Below are 12,230 nucleotides of genomic sequence, written 5' to 3' on the forward strand. Positions count from 1 at the left end.
GGGGAAATGGAATTCAGGAACAGATGCCAGAAAAGCCGGGCGGGGTGAGGGGGGGGGGTCGGTCATAAAGTAGGAAGAGTCTTGGGAAGTGCCTGGGGAGCCTACTGACAAGGCTGCTGCCTAAGCAGAGCCTCAGAGGCGTTTCATCTTGAGAAGTAACTGATTAAAAGGCATCTCTTTTGTCAACCTTTCAAGGGTAACTAGTCCAAATTTCCTACAGTGTTGAGAGAGACAGGGTCAGGTTGTTTTTCAAGCAGCATAAAAGGGTTGGATCCAGACGAAATTTTCCAGTGGCGGAATGGAACTTGCCTGGCTCCCCCACCCCCCCACCCCCGGCACGTTCACCCCATTGAGCTTCACAAAATGCTGCTTCTGAGGGACAGAAGACCCTGGAGAATGGCATGAAAGGGGTCTGCAGTGGGAAAAGGAAACCATTGCAAGTTGTCAGTGGAATCTGAATCCAACGCATTCTCTGTCGCTGTGCTGCTGCCTGCTTCCGTTTAACCCGGGTGTCTCCAACCTTGTTGGGCATTTTTGGAATTCTACACAGTGCAAAAAGGACTGTGTAGTGGAAAGCGACCAAATAAAACAAAACAAAAACCCACCACACCAATGACCACCAAACTGAAGCCACAAAGGAATGCGCTGCGTAAGAAGGTCAGCGGTCAGAAGACATAACACACAGTGTTTCAGACTGAGTCTTCTGTCTCCTGACCACTGGCCTCCTTATGCAGTGCATTCCTTTGTGGCTTCAGTTTGGCTGGTTTCCCTTTGGGATTCTGACAACGTGGATGGTGCAGCCACGAAATGGGGCCACAAGGCAGAGCCAGTTGCCAGATGGCTTCTGCAGCTCACCTGCAGTCAGTCTTCAGTGCAGACCCTGGACACCAGGTAAGGTGTCAGCAAGTGCCATGACATCCATGGGCCTGCATTTGGAGACCCCCAATTTAACCCTCCTGCCGGGGGTGCTCTCCGTGGCAGGTGTTGTGTCCCTCAGATCTTCCTGTAAACAGACTCAATTTTAAATAAAACCGATTTATTGATCAAAGTATCAGACAGATTACACCACAGAGACTTTTGTCAAGACTAACTTTCACACCAATACTCCCAGCGAAAGAAGCAATAGCCCCCTCCTGCTACCCCATTGCCAGTCAGCCTCTCCCCTCTGCATGCTCCCACCAGCTTGCCCCACTCCAAGGCCAGTCCCCAAGAACAAGCCCGTTGTGCGGCCTGGGAGCACCATTACATCAGAAGCCCGCACACTCCATCTGGTAGCCCAGCACTAGCATAAGCAATGTGACACAGTACAGACAGGAAAGAGCAGGTCTTGACATCAGGATGGGTCTCTGCAGTGTAAGGAACTTGCAAAGTCCAGGCCAAAAGTAACATTTGAGTTCTTTATTGATCTGGCAATCTAAGTCAATCACAAGCAATGCGGGAACTGGCCTCCCAGCGAACAAGCAGCTGCTTTTACGGATTCCCCTCCCAGTTCCCGCCAAAGACAGATAAACACATCTGTAGTTCAGTGGGAGAAAATGGGGGCGGAGTACACCTGGTCTACCGACCCATCACAAATCCCTCAGAGACCAGGGGTAGGGAACCTGCGGCTCTCCAGGATGTCTACAGGGAATCTCAAGCACCCTATCAGTCCTCTACTCTTCAGCATGGCTATCTTCTAACTCCCTAACTCCTACCCTGCCGTAGACCAAGTTTCTTGACTTGAGTGCAGATGTGAGAAAATGTGGGCCATTGAAGCAAACAGTTTCCAACGTAGACTTGAAAAATGAATATGAAGGGAAGGGGTTTGTGCCACTCCTGAAAACCTTCAGAGATTACTGTTAGCAGCTGCAGCTCATCTTCAATCATGGTACAAAAGCAAGACAAAGGTACTTTGAACAGAATTAAAGTATTGTGTCTATATTACAATTCTCAGATCACCTCTGTAAGATATGCCAGCGCTGTTGCCCACATGCTGCAGATTAGTCTAAGATTAGCAAGTACTGCTGGATGGACCGGGTGAGCCCGATCTAGTCTGATCTTGGAAACGAAGCAATGTCAGCCCTGCCACACAGAGGCAGGCAATGGCAAAGCACCTCTGAAAATCTGTTACCTTGAAAACCCTGCAGGGCCACCATAAATTTTATTTATTTTATTTATTTATTTGTTCCACTTCTATACCGCCCTCCCCCGAGGGGCTCAGGGCGGTTTACAACATGAATACAAACAAGTGGATAAACAAAATACAATGCTAAATATTGGTAATCAAGTTAAAATGCAGCGCTCAAGTTTCTTAACCATTTAAAATGCAGATGGCGTTCAACCATTAAAACTCCTCTAAAACTCCTCTAAGAGGAGAACAGCGGGTCTTGGCTGTTAACGAGCACGTATATCAGCAGCCAGCCTCCCCAAAAGCCCGGCGGAATAGCTCGGTCTTACAGGCCCTGCGAAACTCATTTAAGTCCGGGGCGAGTAGGCCCAGACAGCTGGAGGGCAGAGGCATTCCATCCAGGCAGAGGCTGAAGGGCAGTCAGAAAGCCCTGGCCCTAGTGGAGGCCAGCCACATCATGGAGGGGGCGGGGATCTCCATCAAATTGGCCTCTGCTGAGCGCAGAGGCCGACGTGGGACATATGGGGCTGTAATTGGCTGTAATTTGGCAGCACTGGCTTTCTTAAGACCACCTGGTGGCTAAGATCTTGGTCAACGTGCTGCAACGTGTCCTATTTACAGACAGGTGGCTCACGGTGAGAACTGTTTTCATCCAGACCTCCTACAAATGCACACACACACATTTTCCTTTGTGGAACTGGGCTGTTGTCAATGATCTGGCTGACTGTGAGATCAGAGAAGCCCCATCATTATGGTCATAAATGCTTCCAGCCATTGTCACAACCGCCCTGTGTGTGACTCGCATGTTCTGTATTAATCTGAATTTGTGGGTGGGGTTGGCCAATGGTGTTCCAGTGTTGAGGGAAAACCTTTTCTTTCAATGAGACCAGGGCATTCCATGTCAAAGTACGTTCTGGTGAAAATGGAGAACCCGTCAGCCACAGATGCTGGGGAGTCTGTGTTTGCGCCAACTGGTCAGAGGTACAAAGAATGCACGACATACCTGCCATGACACCCATGACATATTCCATGTAATCTTACAGCTTGCCTCTCCCTCCCCCCCCCCCAGTGACTACAGATACGTTGCTGCCGCCCTCGCAGTCATGAGGAATGTGACTCAGCAGATCAACGAGAGGAAAAGGAGGCTGGAAAACATTGACAAGATCGCTCAGTGGCAGGCCTCAGTCCTGGATTGGGAGGTACGTTGTACTCTATGGAAACCCCCAGCCCCAGTTCTTCAATATCCTACTTCCAGTCAGATCAGTCCTCGTGCTGTCTTGGCGATGAGCATTGCTTTTTTTCTTTTTTCTTTTTTTTTTGCCTGATGTCCCTCATGTTTCAGTGGTAAAATTGCACAGAGGCAGTCTTAGTCTACTGTGGCAGAATAAAGCTGGATTCCAGTAGCATCTTAAAGACAAACAGATTTTATTTCGGTATTTCATGAATCACAGCTCTTTTTCTGCAGATCTGCGCAGAGGAGATTGTTCTTACCAAACCCCAGATTCACTCTCCAGCATCTCCCATCAGTGGATCGTAGCTGGCAGAACCTCTGCCTGAGCCCTGGAATCAGCCACATCTTTGTAGGATAATATCCAAAAGATCAGTAGTTGTTTCTGGGAGGTTTCAAGCCTTGCCAGACTTGAGCCCTGGTCACCTGTTGATTTTTGATGAAATGTGTCAGTTACAGTCAAGGATACTTGTCTGCAAATTAATGCGAGTTCAATTCAATTCAATAAGCCTTTATTGGCATATACACGATAGTATAATAATATAGTTCCAGATAAAAAGTGAATAGTAAAAAACTTCACATTTGTCATACATTCAGTTTACAAACTTCTGACAAAAACTTTGCCACTATAAGGCAACAATGAAAATCCTGACAATTTAAAAGCATAACTACTTTACCTGATTCAGTATAATCAATCATAGAGTCTATAGCTTGGGATAACAGGCTGGATCGGAGTTCTTGGTATAATAAGCAGTTCAGGAGAATGTGTGGGATAGAATCCAGCTGTCCTATGCTACAGGTACAGAACCTCTTATCGCTTGGAAGACCTTTAAGTCTTCCTCTATGTAGTGGAGATGGCACGATGTTAAATCTAGCCAGCATATCGGCTCTCCTGTGTATGGGATTTGTGAGCGCTGTAATATAATAGGCTGGGTATTCCTGCGAGTTGCAACAGCTGTTCGAACGAATAGGAGTGTGGGCAAACAAGGTAACAGACAGTGCAGGTAAAGAGGGTCACCAAAAATGCCAGTGAAAAGCAAAATAGGTACACGTTGGTGGAGGTTAATCTTATTTCAGAATTAGTTGCAAATTGTGTAGATTCTGCCTTTGAATTTCAATGGACACATCAAAAAAAATCTGTGTTGCTTCTGGGAGCCAAACCGAAGTGGCCGGCATGACATTTTGGAATTAAATAGAGTAGTAGAAAAACTCAAAAAGTCTGCGAGCCATGCAGAAACGAAACACAGGATGGGATGCAGAGAGTGCTTTCTCAAGACAGAATAAATCCCCACCTGTTTCAATCCCATTGGCTCTCCATCATGGTTGTCACCACTAAAATACAAGAAGGCAGCTGTCAGGCACACGCGTGACTTAAACGGTTATTCGTTTGCTTACTAGTTTTAAAAAAATAGACTAGTAAATCTCTATAACCCTGACCTAGATGGCCCAGGCTAACCTCATCTCAGGAACAAAACAGGGTCAGCCTTGGACTCCACCCAAACACAGGATTTGCATTCACCAATACTACTGCTGCAGGGCATGAAAATGTAGACTGATAAGCCCCACCCGCAATACAATGCCATCAACCACATCTTTGCATAACAAGTTCCACCCAACACTTACTGATTGTTTCCCCATCCTGGGACATGGACAATATATACCCCACTAAACATTCCATTCTCACTAGACACAGTGTGTAACAGACTTCTCTGTTTAATCCTGGACGTTCCATATAAACTCCACAACTCCACGTGTTGCTGTGGCTCAGATTACCTCCACGTTTCTCGAGGAGGAGCAGCTCGCTTCCTCCTTCCACCCGACCTTTCAGTTCTCTCCCCCCACCCCCGGCCACTTAGCTCGAGACCGGGACTGGGTCCAATTGCCTGGGCCCCCGTGTCTTCCCACGGCGGCTGGCTCTCTTCCTCCTTCCGGCGCTCCACTCGTGCCTTCCTGGTGCGGTGGGCCTCTGGCTGTCTCCAACGGCTCAGAGTAATCGTGCATGCACACCGGATGCCACCCCTGCCTATCGGATCTACCACCCCGAAGGCTTCCAAGGAATGGAAAACACGCTCGGACAGATGAGCAGCGTTCCCTGAAAGTTTCAGGGCGTCTGCTCCAGCAGTTCCCGAGTTAAACCGTGAGTAACAAACGCACGGTTAGCTTTTTATATATATAGATTGCTTGATGTAGATTCCTTCAAACTAGAGTCAAGAGTCTTAAAAGGTACAGAGACTTTTTTCCTAGTTCTTCTCTGCAGCCCTCTATGGAGCTATAATGTTGTCGACTGGGGAATGACAGTGGAAAAGGAGATTAAAAAGTTGCTGCTTTCTAGCAAAGCCAAAGTAAGGGAGAATAGGACAAGAAAACAGCCTTTTTTGTTTTAGCCAGCTTTATCAGTGTAGAGCCTGCACATGCACAAATTGACTTTTTAGGCTGCCAGTAATGAAGGTCAGTGTAATTTGAGAGCAAAGGACCCTCCACTCCAGCTGGGCTGATGGCGATGATAGATTATTGCTGGTGTTAGTTGCTGGGGGTGGAAGATCATCAGATGTGGCTCCCTGGCTGATGTATCTTATTTGTGAGGCTGCCTTGACTGTGAAGAAACCCAGATTAAGAACAAATCAGCTCCAAGGTGCTCAGTGTTCATGTGTGGGTGGAAGGCCAAGGTGACCTCTGCCTTGGATCGATGAGATGACTGTTTCCATCCTGCCACCATTAATACCTTGAGACATTCATACTTAGCCAGCTGTGGCCAACAGCCAACTCTTCCTCTTGGGGATTCATTTTAGCATTAATTTTCCCACTCTGTAAGGAGCCAGCACCGTTCGAGGCAGAATTCTTTTTCCCCTGTAATGTTAAGTGGGTGGTTGGGGGGGTGGGTACCACACACACACACACACACACACACACACACCACACACACACTGCTTATCTCAATGTGGCTCTGGGACAAAACAGTTTGGATGCCTCTAGTATCAATACCAGGCACTTTATTTAATTAAGGCTTTTCTGTGCTAGGAGAAAAAACCATCTATTCAAAGTAGTTTACAGATCACAGAGCCAGAAAACAAAGGAAGGGAGGGAGGGAAGAAAGAAAGAAAAAAAGAAAAGAAAAGAAAAGAAAAGAAAAGAAAAGAAAAGAAAACCAACACATCTCTGGACTCCTTTCCCCGTTCTCCATCTTGCCAAACTTTGTATGACTGCACCTGCAGTAGAAAATGGATCTAGTTTTCTTAGCCCTGTCTTCTGCTGGGAGCCTCCCCCTTCCCATGGTTGCCAACCTCCAGGCGGTGACTGCAGATCTCCTGAGATTACAAATGATTTCCAGGTGACAGAGATCAGTTCACCTAGAGAAAATGGCCACTTTTGTGGGTAAACTCTGTGACATTATACCCCTTTGAAGTTCCTCCCCTCCCCAACCACCATAATACTGTGCTCAGAGTTAGACCTGGAACCCCGTACCACCACTCCCAAGCACTCTTAATCACTATGCAGCAGTGGCGTAGTGGTTAAGACAGGTGCATTCTAATCTGGAGAGCCGGTTTAATTCTCCGCTCTGCTACTCGAGCTGTGGAGGCTTATCTGGGGAACTAGATTAGCCTGTGCAACACACGCCAGCTGTTTATTTGAATTTGTTAACTTGCTTAATCTTTCATTATCCAGCTTGGCTTTTTGGGCATCTACCAAAGGCCATCACTTTTGTTTTATTAATGTTGAATACAAGATGTTCCTTTTCACAGTAAACTGTCGAATTGTTTAGTGCTCTCCGGAGCCCAAGAGGAGTGCTGGGTAAGAGCACGGCATCATCTGCATATAATAAGTTTGTCAGATAACACGTAGCAAGCTTTTTGGGGGGTGGCGGCATTCAATAGCCGTCATATGTTTTACTATTTTACTGATATAGTAATTAAACCAGGTAGGAGCTAATAGGCACCCCCGCCTTAATAGGTACCCCCGACTCCCTTAAAGATTTTTACTTGATCAGTGAGGAGTCCTTGATGGTTGCATCTCCCTCTCAGAGAGGATTGATTGTGTAAAGATCAAATAAGGAAGTATAGCCTTTTGTCAATACTAGAGGCCTCTAATTTTTCCCAGAGTTTCTTCCCTGATATTGAATTGAAAGCTGCTTTCAAACCAATAAAAGTAGCATATAAAGAAGTTGGGCCTTCTCAATTAAGTGCTGTAAAATCAAACAGTGTCCAGCTGCCCATCTTCGCTCTCTAAAACCTGCTTGTTCTAAGGCAGGGGTAGGGAACCTGCGGCTCTCCAGATGTTCAGGAACTACAATTCCCATCAATTACGCTGACAGGGGCTGATGGGAATTGTAGTTCCTGAACATCTGGAGAGCCGCAGGTTCCCTACCCCTGTTCTAAGGCGATAAAGTCTTCTTGCTCTGGCCAAGGTTCACATTTATCCAGGAGATGTCTCAAATATAATGTACCTATAATATTCAGGAGGCTGATTGGCCTATAGTTCTGGGGGTCATTTTTGTTGCCCCTTTTTAAAAACGGAAACAATAATGGCCAACCCACACTCATTAGGTATACTGCCAGTAAGTAAATAAAACAGTAAGGAATTGTGTCCACTGCTCTGTATTTTCCTTCAGAAATTTCGGTGGAATTCCATCCGATCCTGGGGCTTTCCCATTTTTTTAAGCGATTTATATGGGATTGTAAGTCTTTTGAGCTGACCAGAGGTCACAGTTGAGGATTTTCTGTCATCTCCATGGGAGTAGCCTGAATGTGATCGTCACGTAGCCTCTGAAAAAAAAGAAATCCAGTTATCTGAAGGAATGCATGAGTCCGACAAGGGAAAAGGCCTATTCTTCTGGCCTGGGATGAGTCTCCAGAATAAGGCAGAGTTGTTTTGTTTTGTTGTCTGTACAAGTTCCTCCCATGATTTCTTAGTGTACTATTTTTTACTTCCATTGAATAATCTCCTTGTGTGCTTTTTTGTGTTCTAATAATGCCAATTGTACCTCAGATCTTCTCTCAGGGTTATGGGTTAAAGTAAGCGAACATAGGGAGATCACTTCTTTTTTGGCATGAACACAATCACTATCGAACCAAGGTTTGTTGAGTCTGTATGCCGGTTGTGATTTATTACCTGCCGGGTCACTTAGCGTAGTGGTTAGCTGATAAATTAAATCCTTGTAAGAGCTCAATGGGTCTGTACAGAACCGGAATCTATAAATGGCAGGCAGTACTTTTGTAAAGTTTCCAAGTTGAAAATGTCCTTTATCTTGAGATTGAGTTTAACAGTCCATCTAACATTTTTACCAATATATTCCACCTGAGATGGATAGCGAGTCATTAGGTGAATTTGGTTGGACGATTGACAAACATGTAAACATAGAGGTCAATGGTCACCTTCTAAATACGGAAGTATTTGGAATTTATTAAACTTGGGTGATAAGGAATTACCCACCAACATATAGTCAATGGAACTTGCTCTATTGCCTATAATGAAGGTAAATTCTCCTGGGAAATCATCATAAAAAGCACCATTTAAAAATTGAGGTGCTCACCTGTGCACGAATTTGGTTAAACGCAGGCTAGCAAAGTTTGCATTTTGATCATTAGAAGTCCTTTTAAAAGGCAGCTTCTTTTGATCACTTCTTCCTCTGGTACATCCAGTAAAATGTTTAATTTAGCTGCCCAAAAAGGTTTGTTAGGACCTAAACGTGCGTTTTAATCACCCGCTACTAATATCTGGGCCTCAGGGTGTTCCAAATGGTAATGGTCAAGGGCTAACCAGTTTTCCTCAAGAAGAGCTTTCTTTGTTCCAGGTGAAAAGAAAGCATTAATAATAATCAAACAACCCTCGTAGTAAGGCCATAGGCTGGTGGGCCAAAGACGGTTTCATCCAGCACTTAACTTTGAGAGAAGTAGAGATGAAAATTCCCAGCCCACCCCTGGGCCTTTCCCAGGCACCACCTCCAACTAATAAAAATAGAAACCGTCTAATTTGAGGGATTTTGCCCACCGTGTCTCCTGTAAAATAATAGTATCAAAATCATGATGGGAAAACTGCACAAGAGGAGAGACAGCAGGCCTGTCCAGCCACATTCCAAGATAAAATTTCAAGATGTTGGTTCAAGAGCAATCATTTTGGCAGATACTCATGACTTAAAGTAAAAGGATCAGTTGACAGGAGTAGATCCACTTTGCTGAGACTGCAGGGCTATGTCCTTTATATTCTCACTCACACATTCTCACCTTTTAACTCTTTGAGGGGCAATTTCAGGATCTGGAAAAAACGTCAGTTCCAGGGAAGGGCAATTTCCAAGGCTCTTTTGTCCTTTCTCTAACAAAAGTGACTCTCTGCGTTTCAGATTCCATCTGTTTAAGGGTTTCAGATTTCCTTCTAGGCTTTTCCCTTTTAGTCTTAGGTGTAACACAAATGCCCTGCATGTATTGAGAGGCTGAGAAGCCATCTGTGGAATCTGTAGTCAATGGCATAGTCTCATTTTGGAGTGCCATTTTCAGAGGCCGTTTCCGCACGGGCAGAAAATGATGGCCTGGAGACGGTAAAAACGCCGTCTCCAGGCCGCCATTCGCGACGGGGCGAGCCGCCTCGCCAGCCTCGCCAGTCTGGCCGGGCAGATTCCCAGAGCGCTGGGAAGCGCTTTAGGGAATACGCCGCCCCTCGCCGGGTATCTTTACTTAGACTTCCAGCTCAAGCGTCGCCGAGGCTGGGGACATCGCCCTTCGCTGGCTCGCTGGAGCAGGCGCCAGGGTAGGGGCGTGTCCCCAGGCCTTGGCGACGCGCCGGAGGCCCAGGGACACGGCAGGTCGGCTGGGCGCCGGCGCTCCGTGGCGCCGGCGTCCTGCCTCTTCCCGGGACCGTCCGTGCGGACGGTCCCAGCGTCTTCGGGTCGGCGCACAATGCGCCGACCCAGCTGTTTCCGCCGCCGTGCGGAAACGACCAAAGAGTCTGATGTCAGTTTTCCTAAAGTGTTTCCCAGAAGATGTTGAATAACGTCAAGTTGGTTGCCTATCTTGTTTATTTTTGGGGAAATGTCAATTACTGTTCTAGCAGTGAGCAGGTGCTGTTTTTAGGATCTCTCCTTGAAAGCTCCCAGCCTCAGCTGCTGAGTTGGATGTTTTTTGAGAATCTATGGTGAGAGAAACTATGAGAAACTATGATGAGAAACTATGGTGAGAGGTGGGAAGCCAGTCAGTGGCTCCAAGCTCAACCAAAGTTTTTTCTTGTCCCACTTCTCAGTCAGATAATTGAGATGGAGAGATATCGTGTTCTTCTGGCTGATCCAACTGAACCAGCACAGCAAATCTGTTGTTTGTAGTTAAGGGAGCTGAATCAAGTCCAAAGAGCTCCTCCATACATAGCTGTTGATGGCTTTAAGACCACGGGGGAGGGGAAGAATCAGGGTTGGAGCTTAACCTGTTTCTTCTCCTTGTTCCTTGTTTTGAGTCTTCATACTTCCTCGGATTAATAAAATTGGAGGCTAAATTATAAGGAAAATGAGCTTTGTTCCCAAACAGAGCCAATTTGCTCAGTCATTAATTCAGCACAAGGCAGCTGATAACACTTCTTGGGCAGAAAGCCCAGAAATAAGCTCAGATAGGCCCATTGTTCATAGAACGCTTATCCGGGACTCCTCAGTTAGCAGAGGGGTCTCTTAGGTTTTTCTGTTTACACACCAGGAGCCATTCTCTGCCTGCCCCAAAGCTAGCTTGCTGGTCTCAATGGACCTCTGCAGCTTTTCCTGGCTCTCTTAACTCCACCCATCAACTCCCTCGTCAAGGCACAGATCTCATCACACCTGGTAGTTGCTAAATAAAGGGCTTTATTAAAGCCCTTTAAATTGCATTTTGTAGCCCCTTTCCCAACATACATAACCCCCACCCCCACCCACCCCACACACACAAAAGAAAAAGGCAAAGCCACTTCCTGGACCACATGCCGCTGAAGAAGGGTTCCATGTGCTAGATCCCCCTCCCATCCCCTCCACATTCTCTCTCTCTTTCTCTCTCCCTGCTGCTGCTACTGCAGTCAGTAAAATTGTTTTGAAATGCAATCTTGTTTGAAATAAAGTTGTAAACATCCTTCCCAATCATCAGGGAGGGCAGAAGCAGAGCAGGGGAGGCGGGGCCCCTGCTCGTGCTGATCCTTTGCAAAAGCCAAAGAGAGAGGCTTGTTTTTAAAACAAAAGAACGTTTTTAAAATGCCCTCCCGATCATCAGGGAAAGCAGAAGTGGAGCAGGGGAGGTGGGGTGGAGCCAGAAAGAGACCCTGCTTGTGTTGTTCCTGTTGATGTATCAATATAAGCTTTCAAAGAGGTGGGAGGGAGTTGGCAAAAGGGAAGAGGGCGAGGGGGGAGCGTGAGGGAGGTGGGGGTGAGACTAGGCAGGCTGGCTGTGGGCGGAGGGAAGAGGTTTGGGGCAAAGCTGTGCTCACTGGCAGCTCTGGCTGCAAAGGAAAATTAAATTCAGGCTTGAAGTTGCCTCACTTGCTGTGGGGAGGATAGAAAGTGAAAGCGGGGCTTGAGGAAATATGTCCGGTCAAGAAATCTTGCGGCGACACTCATTTGCCCCCGTTGCACAGGCGATGTTTTGGGCATAAGCAGGTACACAGGCATAAGCTGACCAGGTCTTTCCTTCCAGCACAACTTTCAGTTCTCCTGTGACTGGATATCACTATCTCAGTGCAGAGGAAAAAAGAGCGATAAAGTGATCTCCTTACCAGAGAGTTACAGGTGTGGCCACCTGCCGGACACCCTCTTGAAAGCCCAGGAGGGAAACTGAAAAGTACTTTCTCTCCATATGAGGTTTTAATCTCAACCAACCTGATAAATTTCGCTTCCCTCATCGTACCTGGATTGCAAACCCTTTAGTCCCCCAGCAACGGAACATTCTGTGCCTCCGCACCAGC

General features: G+C 46.7%; 1 protein-coding gene across 5 annotated transcripts in view; it reads left to right on the forward strand.

Annotated features, from left to right (window-relative positions):
* ARHGEF9 (Cdc42 guanine nucleotide exchange factor 9) overlaps positions 1-12,230 on the forward strand; it is a 268,515-nt gene that overhangs the window by 229,503 nt on the left and 26,782 nt on the right. For all 5 annotated transcript variants that reach the window (XM_048513765.1, XM_048513768.1, XM_048513767.1 and 2 more), the window contains one exon: positions 3,177-3,306. In XM_048513765.1, the coding sequence (XP_048369722.1) occupies positions 3,177-3,306 (130 nt within the window). The remainder of the gene's footprint in view (positions 1-3,176; positions 3,307-12,230) is intronic.

This window comes from Sphaerodactylus townsendi, linkage group LG13 (genome assembly GCF_021028975.2).
Source record: "Sphaerodactylus townsendi isolate TG3544 linkage group LG13, MPM_Stown_v2.3, whole genome shotgun sequence".
NCBI classification, from domain to species: Eukaryota; Metazoa; Chordata; class Lepidosauria; order Squamata; family Sphaerodactylidae; genus Sphaerodactylus; species Sphaerodactylus townsendi.